The sequence below is a fragment of the Mustela nivalis genome, assembly GCF_964662115.1.
Source record: "Mustela nivalis genome assembly, chromosome: 1".
Classification (NCBI taxonomy): domain Eukaryota; kingdom Metazoa; phylum Chordata; class Mammalia; order Carnivora; family Mustelidae; genus Mustela; species Mustela nivalis.
The window spans coordinates 129085737-129100565 of NC_139020.1; the positions used below are offsets into that span (position 1 = coordinate 129085737).

Genomic DNA, 14829 nt, shown 5'->3' on the forward strand with positions numbered 1-14829 from the left:
AACTGGACCAGCCCAATCCCTGTTGTAAGCACACGCTGAATTTCCAGCTCTTGTAAAATCACTAGAGCACGGCATAAAAGCAGTTTCCTCTGGAACAGTAATGATGATTTTCATCTTCCAAATTAAGCATTGACTTTTTGGAAAACCTGTCATTAGAGGATTTTCTGTCTGCTGACCTTTGCTTTCACTTCCTGGAAGTGTTTTTATTAAAGTAGGTCATCTCATTCAAATACAGAACACTACTAATATCTCCCATACAGTTTTGCAGTTCTAGTTAGAAGCATGATGTGTAAGCAATTTATGACTCTTCCATGTGGATATACATTTGTCCTTTACCATGGTCATACTTTTCCCGAAATGAGCCACCAGATTTAAGTAGATCACATACAGCTATTTCTTCTTACAGTTTGGTACAATTCAGAAATGCAGTTTTTAGAAATGTCTTTTCATAGATTGTAAGGGCTAGAATGAAGTACATTTCAAAACAATAAGATGAAAGCATGATTTTAAACAAGAAGTCATCAGGCATTTTAACCATTTTTTGGTAATGTTTATACTCCCACATGCTAGAGTTTACTACTAGAACCCATAACTTTTGATTGGCTAAAAAGGCTGAAAACTGCAGTGCCCTATACCCTGCCCTCCACTTAAAAAAATGACTAATTACTTCTGAACGATCGTCATAACTCGTTAGTGGTATTTGAGACTATCATATTTATAGTCAACACAGTGTTTTTTGTTTTGCAAATCCTGTTGATATGAACATAGCCATAAAAGCACAAGAAGACAAATTTATTTCTAGGGTCTAATATTTTCATTTGTCAAGATATTAATAGCTTTAAAATTGTATTTGCGGCCCTAGAAACCTTTCAAGGAGTCTACAATTTAACTCTGATAGAGTAGTTTGTTCTAGCTGTTCAGAAAAAGAGAAAACGCACAGTTTCATTATAAAACTGGAGCTTAATGTCAGGATCCAAATGTTCCAAGTTCAAATAAATCTTCACAAGCCTGCTTGCTTCTGTGATTGCTAATCTGACTAGCTGCAATCAGGAGCCGACCTGTGCCTATAAACATGTAAGACAGCAGAAGCTAAATCACTAAGTCACTTGAAAGCAACACCCAAAAGCAAACACTGGTTAGCCTTAAAGATAATATAAATAAAATATACCTGTTCTTCAGCTTTTTGGTTTCTCAGCATCGATAGATATTTCCTAATTGCATGGAGAGGATATTTTTTGAAATAAGAGAATCGAGACTGAGGCAACAGATTATCCATGGTGAGGAAAGTAAGAAGGTTCTTGTCTGCCCCACCCTGTCAGCAACCATATGAAGTCGAGAAGCTTCACAATTCCTCAGATGTCTAAAATTTGCTTGTAGCTCGATCAGTTTCCTGCAAACAAAGCAAATGTTCTTGCTGCTTCCTCTTTTGGGTAGGGTCCTTGATGAAACCAGACAGCCAAGTTCGAGCACCCACCATCTAAGAGCGTCCAGAAATGCAAAGCCCAAAGGGCAGAAGGAGCCGGGAGGAATTTAGGGGCTGGTCCACAGAATGCAAATTGCTTAGTGGTAGTGATGCGATTGTCCTATTTCTAGCAACAGCGTTCTGTTGCAAGCTATGTTAATATTAGCTAGCTGGTGACTTTCCACACCCACAGACTCTCGTGAGGTTTAATCTTAAATCTTCTGACAGCTTTTCTGGCTCTTAAAGAGGACATGACATGTGGGTTGGTTCTTTTTTTTTTTTTTTTTTTCTGTTTCCTTCTAGATTTTTTTTATCAGCATGAACACACACAGAGGGACATCCCTCGGCTATGACTCAGCTCAAAAGTGTTGATTCATTCAGTCTTGAGAAGCTTTGTTTTGGGGGATTCTAAAAAAAATGAACAATTTGCTTCACTCTTCACTGTTATCAAGGAGTTCAGTGTCAGCACTTAAGAGGTTAGGTTTACACTGTCATGCATTATGCAACATGCCCAGTAACCAGATACTTTATGTTAATTGAACAATAGCTGCAAACAGATTCTGTTCTGAGTTAAAAGGCTTCTCTCCTTGAATCCTTATCTCAAATCCACAGGCGGAATCCAGAAACACTAAATTTCCCAGGCTTTATTCCAAATGTAAGGGAGGAAAAAAAAATGTTACACATTTACTTTCTAAGTATTGTACAAAGGATTCATGCTTTTAAAGAGAGAGCCGGGTAAGAGGTCTGTGGTCTCTCTCAGAGGATGTAAAATCATAAAATTTGAAAGTTCAATATTTTCTTAATGCTCTGTAGAAGTCACAGGGTGTCTGAACGAAGTTTCCAAGTACGCTTTGCTATTTTGTTACCCTTTTTAACGTTGTAGTAGCTGTTTCATTTGATGGGAACATTTGGCCACTTTGGTGAGGAGCTGTCTTGTAGAGTCCCGGCCAGACATCACCCCCAAATCATGAGGCTTTCAAGTGGAAAGAGAGCTGGTCTGTTCCTGTTCAGAGACAGCACGGTTGGGGAGGGGGGTGAGCAGAGCTGGGAACCCACGTCACAGCCTGAGCTGTCCCCCTGGACAGCCGCCCTACCACTCCTGGCCTGGCCCCTAGCCTTCAGGGAACACACTTGATGGGCCTCATGTGGGTCATGCTGCAGCAGCCCAGGCCATCTGTCAGGCTGGCCTCAGGCCCACTTACAAAGTGATCTTCCAGGCTCACCGGGGGCAGGCTGGCAATTCCAAGAAGTCATTTACATAATTCTGCAGGGGCTAGTTCCCAGGAGGAGGAGGCTCTGCCCTCCTGCCCCTGCTTTAGGTGCAAGGGGGGCTGACTTTTCCAGTCTCCTCTGTATGCTGGAGACAGCCTACTCTAATGAGGGCCAGAGGCAAGCAGTGTGCTTGCGAATCACCAGAATGCTAAGGGCAGTGCTGTGCACTCCCTGCCAACTCACAGCCTGAGAAACAAGGAGCACGGACACCCAGACACCCTGGCCCTGAAAAAGGGAGCCCTTGAAACTTCAGGAGGAGAAAAGGTGCCATTTATACACACCCTCAAGGAACCCACGAGCTGCCTTTTTCCCTTTTTTAAAAATATCTAAACCTTCAGAGATGCCTCTCTTCTCATGGGCAGAAGCTGGCAGACTTCCAAACACCCACAGCTCGGCTGTGATCAAAGCCTTTTCCCAATGGGATGAACACAAAGCAGACTTCATTTCAAATGGTTGTTTCATGATCACCTTCTCCTGGTTTAATGAAAAGAGATGGGGAAGCGGTGGGTGGGGGGAGAGAAAAGAAAACCCCCGCCGAAACTGTCCTGGCTCTATTTGATATAAAAAGAAAAACCGGTGAAACAGATGTAAATAAAATTGATGCCAAATATAAATCGTATCTAATATGTAATGGGCCTTTTGGCCAGGCACGGAGCTAAATTCTCGATGTTATTCATGTAAGCCTCCAGGAGCATTCAATGGGGAAACTGAGGCTCAAAGAGGATGAACAACTTGCCAAGGTCACAAAGCTACAAAGCAGGGGAGAAGGGACTCCACCCAGGCAGACTGACACATGAGAATCTCGAGTCTCTGTTCCCAGTCAGAACAGGGTGCAGGCTCTTAGCCCACCTCCGAAACTGATTCCTGAGCGCCTCTACAGATGAATCTGACAAAGGAAGACATGGAGTCACCTTGTTAACGAGAAATACAAATGTAGACTGCTAGGAATTTACAGACTAAGAATATTAGATTAGAGATCAGGTGCATCCTTGTGAAAAATCATAAAACTCCCTGTCCTGGATTCTGCATATATAAGGCTAGTCCTCATTATTTACCTCATAAACCTTCCTTTCTGGATGATTCACATGCTCTTGAAAAGAGGTTGTACTCATAGATACAGATTTTCTGCCTCCTAAACTTTAAAGACTACCATAATCTCAGTTTCTGTTAGGCTACAATGGTTAATTTCTCTCCTTATTTATTTTTTTAAGTTTTGTTGTTGTTGTTGTTTTTGGTGAGAGTGCGTGCCTATGCACACAAGTGGATGGGGGGGGGGGGCAGGGGAAGAAGCTCCCTCGCTGAGCCCAATGCAGGACTCGATTCCAGGACCCTGGGATCACAACCTGAGCCTAAGGCAGACACTCAACCAACTGAGCCACCCAGGTACCAAATTTTGCTTACTATTTAATACAGATATGATGTGGGAGAGTCATAGCCCCATTGTATTCACACAGTATGGACATGTCTGCCATCTCAGCCTGGAGGAGTGATGGTTTGATTGCCTCTGTGACTCAGTTGCCTTGGGAAATGGAGGTTGACCCGTGATGAGATGGCTACAGTGTACATCCACAAGGACTGAAAGAACTCAGAGGATATGCCTGGCGGTGAGATGTTTATTCTGACCCCCTGCAAAGTAGTACAACATGGAGTGGAAGCAATTACCTGCTATTTGTACAACTCACTGCCTGCCACCCTTTGTCCTCTATTTGATAGAAAAATAACCAGCAGAAACCACAATTCCAGGAAAGCCCTGAATCCAGGATACAGTTCTACTATGAAAGGATGTGCGTGTGTTCTCTTTGGTTTCTAAGAATTACCTGCACTTTCACAAATAGCTTAAAATAAATCCCAGTTTCTTCACTTGAAGAGCAGTACACAGAGGCAAAATTAAAGTCAGAAGAAATAGTGACAAGGGAATGAAGACAGAGGTATTGTACAGTTTACTCCCTTTCAAACGTGGGAGGAGATGGGATGACAATGAGGGTCTGTGAGGCCGTCTAACACTGTGCACTGCACACGGCAGATATTACGTTAACAAATGCCAGTACCTTCGCTCTTAAAGGGAAAGACAAGGAGAAAAGAATGGGATCCATTTAACATTGCAAGTGTTAGAATCCGGATGAGAAACAGGAAAACCAGAAAGCTGGTCTCCAGGACGCCTCTGAGTTTGATGGGGTTTCCAAAGTGCACCAGAACAAACACTACAACCCCACTAATTCCCCTCTCTTTCTCCTTTCAATCAGTACTGAGAGTTTCTATCAGGAAAATGACTCCATTTTCTAGGAATTAGTCCAGTCCAGAGATAAAATGAAGGGCAAGCAGTGAGAATGATGGAGAAGCAGCTAGCCCAGAAAACAGAAACCATTTTTTATTAGGAATTCCACTGAGAAATCACTCTCATCCCACTAGGTCTGTGGATATTGGCTCAGTTTCTTGCTCCCCCAAGGACAGCTCTAAATGAAATCAGGAGAGGAGAAAGGAAGGCATTTACCACGGCTCCTCAGAGCAAGAATAGGCAGCCACCAACATTCTATCTTTCACATGACGAACTCTTCTGTGCTTCTTGATGTGGTGACATTTTCTTGGTGCTCCCACCATACAGGGAGTAATTATCTTACACCTGCAGATGGCAGATTTTTACTTTCCCCAAATCCACATTCAAATCCACCCCACACCCCCTGACCCGTGTTCCTGTTACAGCCACAATTCAACAATTTCAGTGTTACTAATTGCTTATGCCTTTTGCTTTCCAGCTTCAAGTATTGATTTCTTGAACTTTATAATACCTCTGCCCTCCTGGGATGCTTGTCTTCCACTTAGGGAGAAAATGTTTTTCTGAGTAGGTTAAAACAAACTTGAACATGCATCAGGATCGCCTGGAGGTCTTGTTAAAGCACGGCTCACTAGCCCCCCACCTTCATGGTTTCTGATTCAGTAGGTTGGAAGCGAAGAGGGAGTTTTTGCATTTTGTCAACTTCCTGGGCGATGCTGATGCTGGTGGTCCAGGAACCATGGGTTTGGGTGCCATCAGGTAAGACACCACGGGGCTGTGGAGCGATTTGTCAGGTGGAGGTTGGAGGATAGAGACCCTGTTTGCTGCAGCATTTTGAGAGTGCCCAGCAGAACCACATTTTAAAATGTATTTCCCTGGCAGTGCTGGGCTCTTCCCCAGCTCCCTTCTTCTGTGGCCACACTTCCATGAGGGAGCTCCTGCAGTTATCAGGCTTCAGATGCACCTCCCGCCGAGTTCTGTCTTCTCAGGGATATCTTTTTTTTTTTTTTTTTTAAGATTTTATCTATTTATTTGATAGACAGAGAGCACAAGTAGGCACAGAGGTAGGCAGAGAGGGCGGGGGGAAGCATGCTCCCTGTCGAGCAGATGTGGGGCTCAATCCCAGGATCCTGAGATCATGACCTGAGCCGAAGGCAGATGCTTTAACCCACTGGCCACCCAGGCACCCCCTCAGGGATATCTTGACTTGACATCAGCTTGTTCTCAAACTCTCTCCCAGTTCCTTCTACCATGCTGAAGCAGCACTATCAGTCAGCTTAGCTCAGGGAGACAACCCTTTCTTTAAGCTCAGCGCCAGAAACCACAGCCAGCTGTACCCAACACTCCCTCGCTCCCTTTTCCGCCACTAACACCTCGTCCCATTCCACAAGGGGAAGGAGGACTCTCGGGCTCGGAACAGGCAGCCCTCTCATATCAAGAATCTCCCGTGTCATGGTTTTCCACAAATCCCTCCCGGAGCATAATCTATTCATCTACTGCAGTTTGGCCAGGAGCCTCCACTAACTGTCTCCTTTCATCCAGTCTTGAGTTTCCTGCAGGCTGGTCCTTTATAGAAACAGAACATCCCCAGCAAGCTTGCTGTTCTTGGTGGGCCCAGAGGTGGGTCTTTGGGGCTGTGTCACCTTCTCCTCAGGACCATCACTTCCTTCCACCTTCCGCTTAACAGTCATGCTTCGCTCTTTCTGAGAGGAGTAGCACGAACCCAGAAAGAGAAGACAGAGGTATTTCCTCCTAACGTCGGGAGAGCAGTGGTTCAATATTCCTGGGGGGGGAATATTCAAATTCATGGTTGTGCTACCTATGATTCTCTATGACAACTAAAAATAAGGTTTTAGCAATAAGGAACATACTTTTTTTCCCCCCTCCAAGGTAAAGGAGTTTTGGCTAACTAAGAGAATGGAGGGTGAGGGTGGGTGGGCATGTTAGTATGTCCCCTTCTAATGCTTGGTTGGAAAGGTGAGGTGTAATTGAAAGCACACATCCCCCTTGGTGGGGGATGGCTCTTGGGATCAAGAAGTGATCTGCTTTCCCTTTCCTATTTCTCTGACTCCATTGTGTGGGTGGAAGTTCAGTGGCCAGAGGGCCTGATGCCTCAGATAATCCTTAAATACTTTTCTTGAGTTCTAGTGGAGAGACCCAGACCAGTGATTATATGTAACTCACTCAGTTTTCACTGCCACCTCCTGTGAAAACTTCCACTGAGAATGAGGGGGCAGGAGTCTGATGGGGGGGGGGGTGGCGGCTCGTGTTATCTAAAAGAAAGATAATGTGCATGCAATTTGGAGTAGAGAAATTGTTTATCACAGTGATGCTTCGAGTCACAGCACTGAATTTTTTATCTATGAAAGGTAATTATCCAACATGAAAACAATATATGTCTCCCATCAGTTGGATCACTAGAGAGCGTTAATACTGGTGCAACCCAGACTATACATAGGTACAATAACCTGAGTAATCATTACCAGAATGTAAATTTGTCTTTCATTAAATCTTAGGTATCAAAATCAGAGGCATATGAGATTACTCACTTATTTATTTTTGCAAGACTGGTTAGATGTTTTTTTGAGCCGTTCTGTTCCTATGGCCCCCAGACCAGCAGCATGCGCATTACTGAATCCTGGGAATCTTGTTAGGAATGCAGAATCTCAGGCCCCACCTTGGATCTCTTAAATTATAATCTGTATTTTGACCAGATCCCTAAATGATTCATATGCACATGGAAGTTTGAAACCCACTGCCTGGGGATGAACACAGAGCTCCTATGCACTCCTATTGTACCCCACATATAACTCGACCCTACCCCCTAGTTCTACAAGAGTGCCTGTTTCTTGTCTGTAGCTCCTTCTTTACTGACCTTCTTAAGGTCAGTGACTCTATCTTGTCCCTTGTTACACCAGTGGCTCAGTAGATATTGGTGTAATGAATGAATGAATGATGGGTTATACGTTGTAGTGTAGCAGCTGGGTATCAACTCCCTTGAGTTTTTCCAGATCTTGTTGGCCTCTGGATCCAGGCTGGTTATACCAACAGTAACAGCTCAAATTTCACTGGTTCGTATCTTCATCTGTCCATGTAGGATATCCTGCTGCTGCAAACTGCTACCCAAGTATTTCTGGGAGCTTTCAGATGTGCTTCTCACATAGTCTCAAGCAAATCCTGGCCAGCTGCCATAGCGTTCCCTTCCTTGTTCCTGTTCTGGCTCTTTACCTGTCACTGGTGTAGCCACTGGTATGTCCGTGTATTCCCACAATGAAGCCCTGAGGTTCTTGAGGGCCAAAGCATGTTCCAGACCTCTCCTCATTTAACCCACTACTCTTTGTTTCTCCACAACTCGGTCCTGAGCTGTCCTGCCAGGTGCACTCCCATTCAGACATTCTTGGGAGACTCTTCAGTAGCAACCAGGATCCCCTTTCAGTCCTGCCCTGCCGGTCTTTCTTTAGCACAAGTCAGAGCCCTTCCTGTGCGTTCCTCACCTCACCAACTGCGCTTCTGAGCAGGACCCCTTTTACAATGATCCTGGGTCGTTAGAATGAAATACCTTAGACCTGCCACCAAAGGAAAACAAGACTTCGTTTTCATTTTTTTCACTAGATCTAGTGCTCAACCTTGTTGCCATGGATCCCTCCTCCTTTTCTCAGGTATAGTCCCACCAACCACTCCCAGTGTTTCCATAAAGTAAGGGACACACACTGCACCCTTCTCCTATGATGGGGTGTGGGAAGGTCAGTGCAAACAGAGTCTCTCCAAAGAAACACTTCTCTTAACATCATTGCTCTGTTTTATGCTTGGTTGGGGTGTTTTGTTTTGGGGGGGGTTGGTTTGTTTTAAAGATTTTTATTTATTTCTTTGACAGAGATCACAAATAGGCAGAGTGGCAGGCAGAAAGAGGAGAGGAAAGCAGGCTCCCTGCTGAGCAGAGAGCCCGACCCTAGGACCCTGAGATCATGACCTGAGCTGAAGGCAGAGACTTTACTCCACTGAGCCACCCAGGTGCCCCTGTTTTATTGTTTTTTAAAGCTGATTAAGACTCTCTCCTTGACCAAACTGGAGTCAGGTTTTCCGAGTCTTCTCTTCGACTATGTCCCAACTTTGCGTGCTTAGTCCAGTTTGAGAAGAATCCTGTTGGGTTAGTTTAGCATAACACTCTCTCCCTTGGAATCTGATCACCCTTGCCTTCAACAAGAATCGCCTAGCCTATAATGACCCATTTATAATGAAATCTAATCCATTTCTACTTAACTTCAAGTCCCAAACTCTTTTTTTTTTTTAAGATTTCATTTATTTATTTGACAGAGAGAGAGATCACAAGTAGGCAGAGAGGCAGGCAGCTAGAGAGGGAAGCAGGCTCTCCACTAAGCAGAGAGTCCAATGGGGGGCTCGATTCCAGGACTCTAGGACCATGACCTGAGCTGAAGGCAGAAGCTTAACCCAGTGAGCCACCCAGGGGCCCCCAAGTCCCAAACTCTTAACCATTATACAGACTACCTCCCCAGCTTTGTGATATCCCTAAGCATGATGCCTGGTGCATAATAGGTACCTAATACATGTGCTTATGAAATAAACAAGCTGAAAGACACACTAATCAGCTTTTACATTGTCATCATTTCTATTTACAGCCCTGTGACCAGTGAGCTATTTTAGATCTGGATCAATTATGGGTGAAGTAACAGATATGTGGTTAGGGTCTTCTCTATCCCCGTGACAGATAGAGCCTGGGCTTCCAAATAATAACAGTTACCCGTTCCTTCCTGCGTGCTCCTGGCCTTGAACACAGTTCCTGGGCTTGGACCCAGCTCCATGGCAGCTATTTACGTGATGCTACCATTTCCCAGAGTGTCAAGCCAATGCTATAAAAAGTTTTCATTTAAAGATAAAAAATAAGACAACTTTTGTGAAAGAATTCACACATAGACAATTAACAAATGCTAATTCCCCATCATCCCCCATCATCACTGGAGAATGTTTGCACTGATTTACCTGTGAGCAGTATAATGTGTAACAACGTATCTGATTTGTTTGGTATCTTAGTCTGCTCTGGCTGCTGTAGTAAACTACCATGGACTGCGGGGTAGAAACAACAAACATTTATTTTCTCATGGTTCTGGAGGCTGGGATGTTCAAGATGGAGGTGCCAACGAAGTTGGTTTGTGGTAAGGATTCTCTTCCTGACTTGTAGAAAGCCACCTCTCAGTATGTCCTCACACAATCTTCCTTTGCTGGGTATGCACAAAGACAAAAAGAGAGAGAAAGAGAGATGAGAGAGTGCTCTAGTGTCTCTCTTTAAAAGGACAATAATTCCACTGGGTTAGGGTCCCACATTTATTACTTCGCTGAACCTTAATTACTTGGAGACCCGTCTTGAGGTTAGGGATTCAACATATGAGAGGTTTTTTTTTTTGGGTGGGGGTTAAACATTTATTCTATAACAATGGGTCAAGTTAACTTAGGATGAAACAGTGGGTTAAGGCCCTTGAGGATTTTCGCACATTGCTGCGCTCCGTAAGAATGACTTGAGGGGCGTCTGGGTGGCTCAATGGCTTAAGCATCTGCCATGGGCTCTGGTCATGATCCTAGGGTTCTGAGATAGAGCTCTACGTGGGGTTTCCTGCTTAACTGAGAACCTGCTTCTCCCTCTCCCTCTGCCCTTTCCTCCCTACTTGTGTTCCATCTCTCTATCTCTCAAATAAATAAAATCTTTAAAAAAAAAAATGACTAGACTAATACTTGTTTTTACCTAAATTGTTTTCTCTTTCTCCTACATGAGGATCCATGTCTCTATAACATTTTGAACAATATTGCCAACTTGGAATTTATTGAGATATGCTTGAGCTTCCTGGATGAAAGATCTCTATTATTTAATGGTGTAAAACATTTCATCAAAATGAAGAAAGTCTCTATTATTTTCTAACTTCAGCATTAAAGTATAACTCTCACCCTAATTTACCATTGCTTTTTTAAAAATTGTTTTTAAAAATTGTTTTTATTTCCTTGAACTATCTCCAACCATTTCTTTCCTTCCGTGATATGAGTCTTTGGACACTTACATATAATTCTACCTCCCCAGAGGCCTTTGTTTACAGCTACAAACTCTTTATTGCTTCAGAATTCCTTTCAGCTCCATATGATTGCTCTTGCTCCAAGGTCCTCTAGACCTGACATCCTCTGATTCCAAGAGGCTCCATGAGGAAAGCATATTTTAAAATCTCCGGCTTGTCAAGCTCAAAAAGCATATACGGTTGAAGAGGCGGGTAGAGTAACAGAAACGATGTTGTTGCGGTTGTCGCACAGAATTGTTAAGAGTAGCTCCAAGTGACAGCATGGGTTGATTCTCCTTTCTTTGTAAAGCTGTAAATCTGTAAACAAGTCATTTTTCCAAGAGCTTGTCAAGTTTTTCCTTCCCAAGATTTTTCTCTCAAGTGTTTTGGTGGCTCTCTACTAGGGATATCTTATGTTAAAAAAAAAAAAAGACCCTCCCGCTGCCGCCCCCCCCCCCCCCACAGCAGGTGCCCAACTCTCAGCTCCCATCTGCATTGTATTTTACACTTTGGTCTTTTTTAGGAGCTAACTAGCCTTTGTTTCTCAGAGGCTGGCCTGTAACAGGTGCTTTCACTTGGTGGCTTAATGTTGCCAGAGCTGCAGAGCTCCCTCCCCTCCGGGGCTGGGTTTCTTGCCATTGGTGGAGGAGAGTCTAATTGCTGAGATCACCATTTGGAATTCAGTAGACATCAGACCGGCTAAAACATCTGAGTGAGGAGTTTCATTCTGCTCATTTTAAACATGTAAGAGCTCAAGTGCACATTTGCAAAGAATTTTATAGGTTATAGGACAACAGCGTTTTAATCTTGTCCTACTAGCTTAGGCTCTCCCTCTCTCCTCTGAAATGCAGAGTTCACTTAGTCCCCCAAAGAGGAGATGTTACCTGTGACTGAAATCATGTTCTGCTTTCCCTGCTGGAAGCGCAGACAGCTCCGTGGGATCACGAAGCAAGGTTTCACACAGCCATTCCTCGGGACCAAATTTGGATCAGAGCCGCAAGAAGAGCAGAGTGTTCCAGGTATTAAGCACCTGTCCCTCAGCTCTACTGAGTTCTCTACTCAGTGATGCTGGGATTCCACAGACCACAGTCCCCTTTGCCAGCTCTTCCCTACTGAGCTTTGCTCTTCCCTACTGATGGAGGGTGACTGCGAGTTTGAAGGACTACGAAGGGACTTGCTCCTTTCCATTTCACTTCTGCCTGCTCTTGAGACTCACATAGGCAACACTTCTTCACTCTGGCAGCAGCCCCTTGATGGCAGCAGTCCTCTCTGATAGCTAGAGATGGTAATAGAGGTGGAAAAGCTTACAGTCTCTCCAACACTCTCAGAACCTGCCCCGTTGCCCACCTCACACATACCAGCATACCCAGTGCCATCTTCTCAGGTCTGGACACAGGAGTACCAGCTGGCCCATGCCCCAGCTGGCCAGTGCCCCTCTCTTCAGAAGTCTGGGTTCTATTTAGCCTCCTTCTCAACTTTGAGCTAAAAATGTTTGGTGGACCCAGACTTTAGGCACTGGCAGGCTTTGGATTGAAATTCAGGTCATTTTATTTTTATTCTTTTTAATACTTTATTTATTAATTTGAGAGAGAGAGCCACAGAAAAAGCATGAGTGGAGGGGAGGGGCAGAGGAAGAAGCAGACTAACCACTAAGCACAGAGCCCAATGTGGGGCTCGATCCCAAGACCCTGGGGTCATGACCTGAGCCAAAGACAGACTCAACCCTCTGAGCCACCCAGGTGTCCCCCAAATTCAGGTCATTTTATTGAATGTGAAAGGTAAGGATGTCCCAAGAAGGCTGGAAGACTTGAGACATTCACATAATGGGTTATTGACTCCTAAAGCTATATCTGTGGCCCAGACATCTTCCCCAGGTTTAAATGGAGAGCCCATATATACCTCATGCTTGGGAACGTCTAAAATTAAATCTTTGTCTTCCCCCTGGACTCAATGAATTCTGACACCATCTGCCAGTTGCCAGCAAGAGCATTTTTAAGGTTCAGAAACAGTCTTCAAGTATTGCCAATTTTACTTCCTGAATGTCTCCTACTTTCCCTACCTTGCAGCCCTAGTTCAGGTCCACTGGATTCCTGCAAAACCCTCCTAAATTGTATCTGCCTCCCAGCTATTTCCCCTCTAATATAATCTTCTTAGATATGGCTTTGAAAAGTTCTGAGAAGAGCATAAAGACTGGTAATTTCCAGAATGAGGTCCCAGATCTGTCCCATGACTTAGACTCTTCTACCACTCCAAATCATTTTTATCACTGTTAAGAACAACTTGATGATGTGTCATGATGTTTTCTCATGTTTCTTGTGCTTTTTGTTCACTTTGATATGTGGGTATATAATTTTCATAGTTTGGAAATTTTTTGTCCATCATTTCTTCAAACACTTCTTCTCCCTCTCTCCCTTTCAGAGACTCCAATAACATATATCTTAGGCCACTTGAGTTGTCCCACAGTGTATTGATTCCCTTTTTCTGTTTTTTCTCTGTGTTTCACTTTGTATACCTCCTATTGCTATGTCTTCAATTCACTAATCTTTTCTTTTGCCATGTCTAGTTTGTCACTAATTTTATCCAGTGTGTTTTTCACCTCAGTCATTAGTTTTTGTCTCTAGAAATTCTACTTGGATCTTTTATTATATTTTTATGTTTTCCATGTCTCTATTTAATAATTCGACCATATGGAATACAGTTATAATGACTGTATTAATGTGTTCATCTTCCAATTCTTTTTTTTTTTTTCTTTCAAGATTTTATTTACTTGATAGAGAGGGAGACAGCAAGAGCAGGAACACAAGCAGGGGAAGTGGAAGAGGGAGAAACAGGCTTTCCACTGAGCAGGAAGTCTGATGTGGGGCTTGATCCCAGGACCCTGGGATCTTGACCAGAGTTGAAGGCAGACACTTAACAACTCTCATCTTCTAATTCTACATCTGTGTCAGTTCTGAGTTAATTTCAGTTAATTAGTTATTCACCTTATGAGTTATGTTTCTCTACTTCTTTGTCTGCCTGGTAATCTTTGAATGCCAGATATAAAATTTACCTTGTTAGATGCTGGATATTTTTATAGTCCCATAAATATTTTTGAGCTTTATTCTGTAATGTTAAGTTAGTTGGATCGTTTGAACTTTGAGGGCCTTGATTTTATGATTTAGCCATTTTTAACCAGAGCTAATTATTTTCTGCTACTTAGGCAAGATCTTACTGACTTTTCTACCCGTTGCCCTGTGATTTAGGAGTTTTCCTGTCTAGTCTGTGAACACATACTATGAGCCCTGTGTGAGCACCAGGTAGTGTTCTCTAATCCTTTTAGATGTTCTTTCCTCAGCCTCAGGTATTTTGCAGATCCTGCATGGGCAGATCAACCCTTGGCTGAATGCTCAAGGAAGAGCTCAAAGATATCTCAGGTCTATCTGGGGTCCATACATCTCATGGAACATTTGTGAAAACACAGATCAAGTGTTCTCATATATATAAAGCTTCAAACTTAGTGCCTGACACATGTTTGGAGCTCAATAAACATTTTTGATCTTGGCTTAAATCTCTTCTCTTTAGTGGACTTTTCTCATTCTTTTGACTCTCCAGTATCTGTAATTTATTCTAATGAGGCTGAGCTTTTCCCCCCAACATAGGCACTGCAAAATGCCAAACTCATTTTTTCTCACGTCCTCTCTGTTAGGATGAAGGCCCATGACCTAGCCCTAGTTCATGACCATGACCGATACCACACTTTTTTCTGTACTTAAAAGAGGCAGGTCCAG

The 14829-nt window shown here is 43.5% G+C and overlaps 1 protein-coding gene across 3 annotated transcripts in view; it reads right to left on the reverse strand.

Moving 5' to 3' along the window:
- ATP2C1 (ATPase secretory pathway Ca2+ transporting 1) overlaps positions 1–1678 on the reverse strand; it is a gene marked incomplete at its 3' end in the record, with an annotated part of 171920 nt that extends 170242 nt beyond the window's left edge. Inside the window, exon 1 of one of the 3 annotated variants that reach the window (XM_082684261.1) lies at positions 1169–1672. In XM_082684261.1, the coding sequence (XP_082540387.1) occupies positions 1169–1276 (108 nt within the window). In that variant the 5' untranslated portion in view covers positions 1277–1672. Of the gene's footprint in view, positions 1–1168 lie in introns of all 3 variants that reach the window. The other 2 variants (XM_082684260.1, XM_082684266.1) reach the window with 2 other exon arrangements.
- Positions 1679–14829: the final 13151 nt, after the last annotated feature.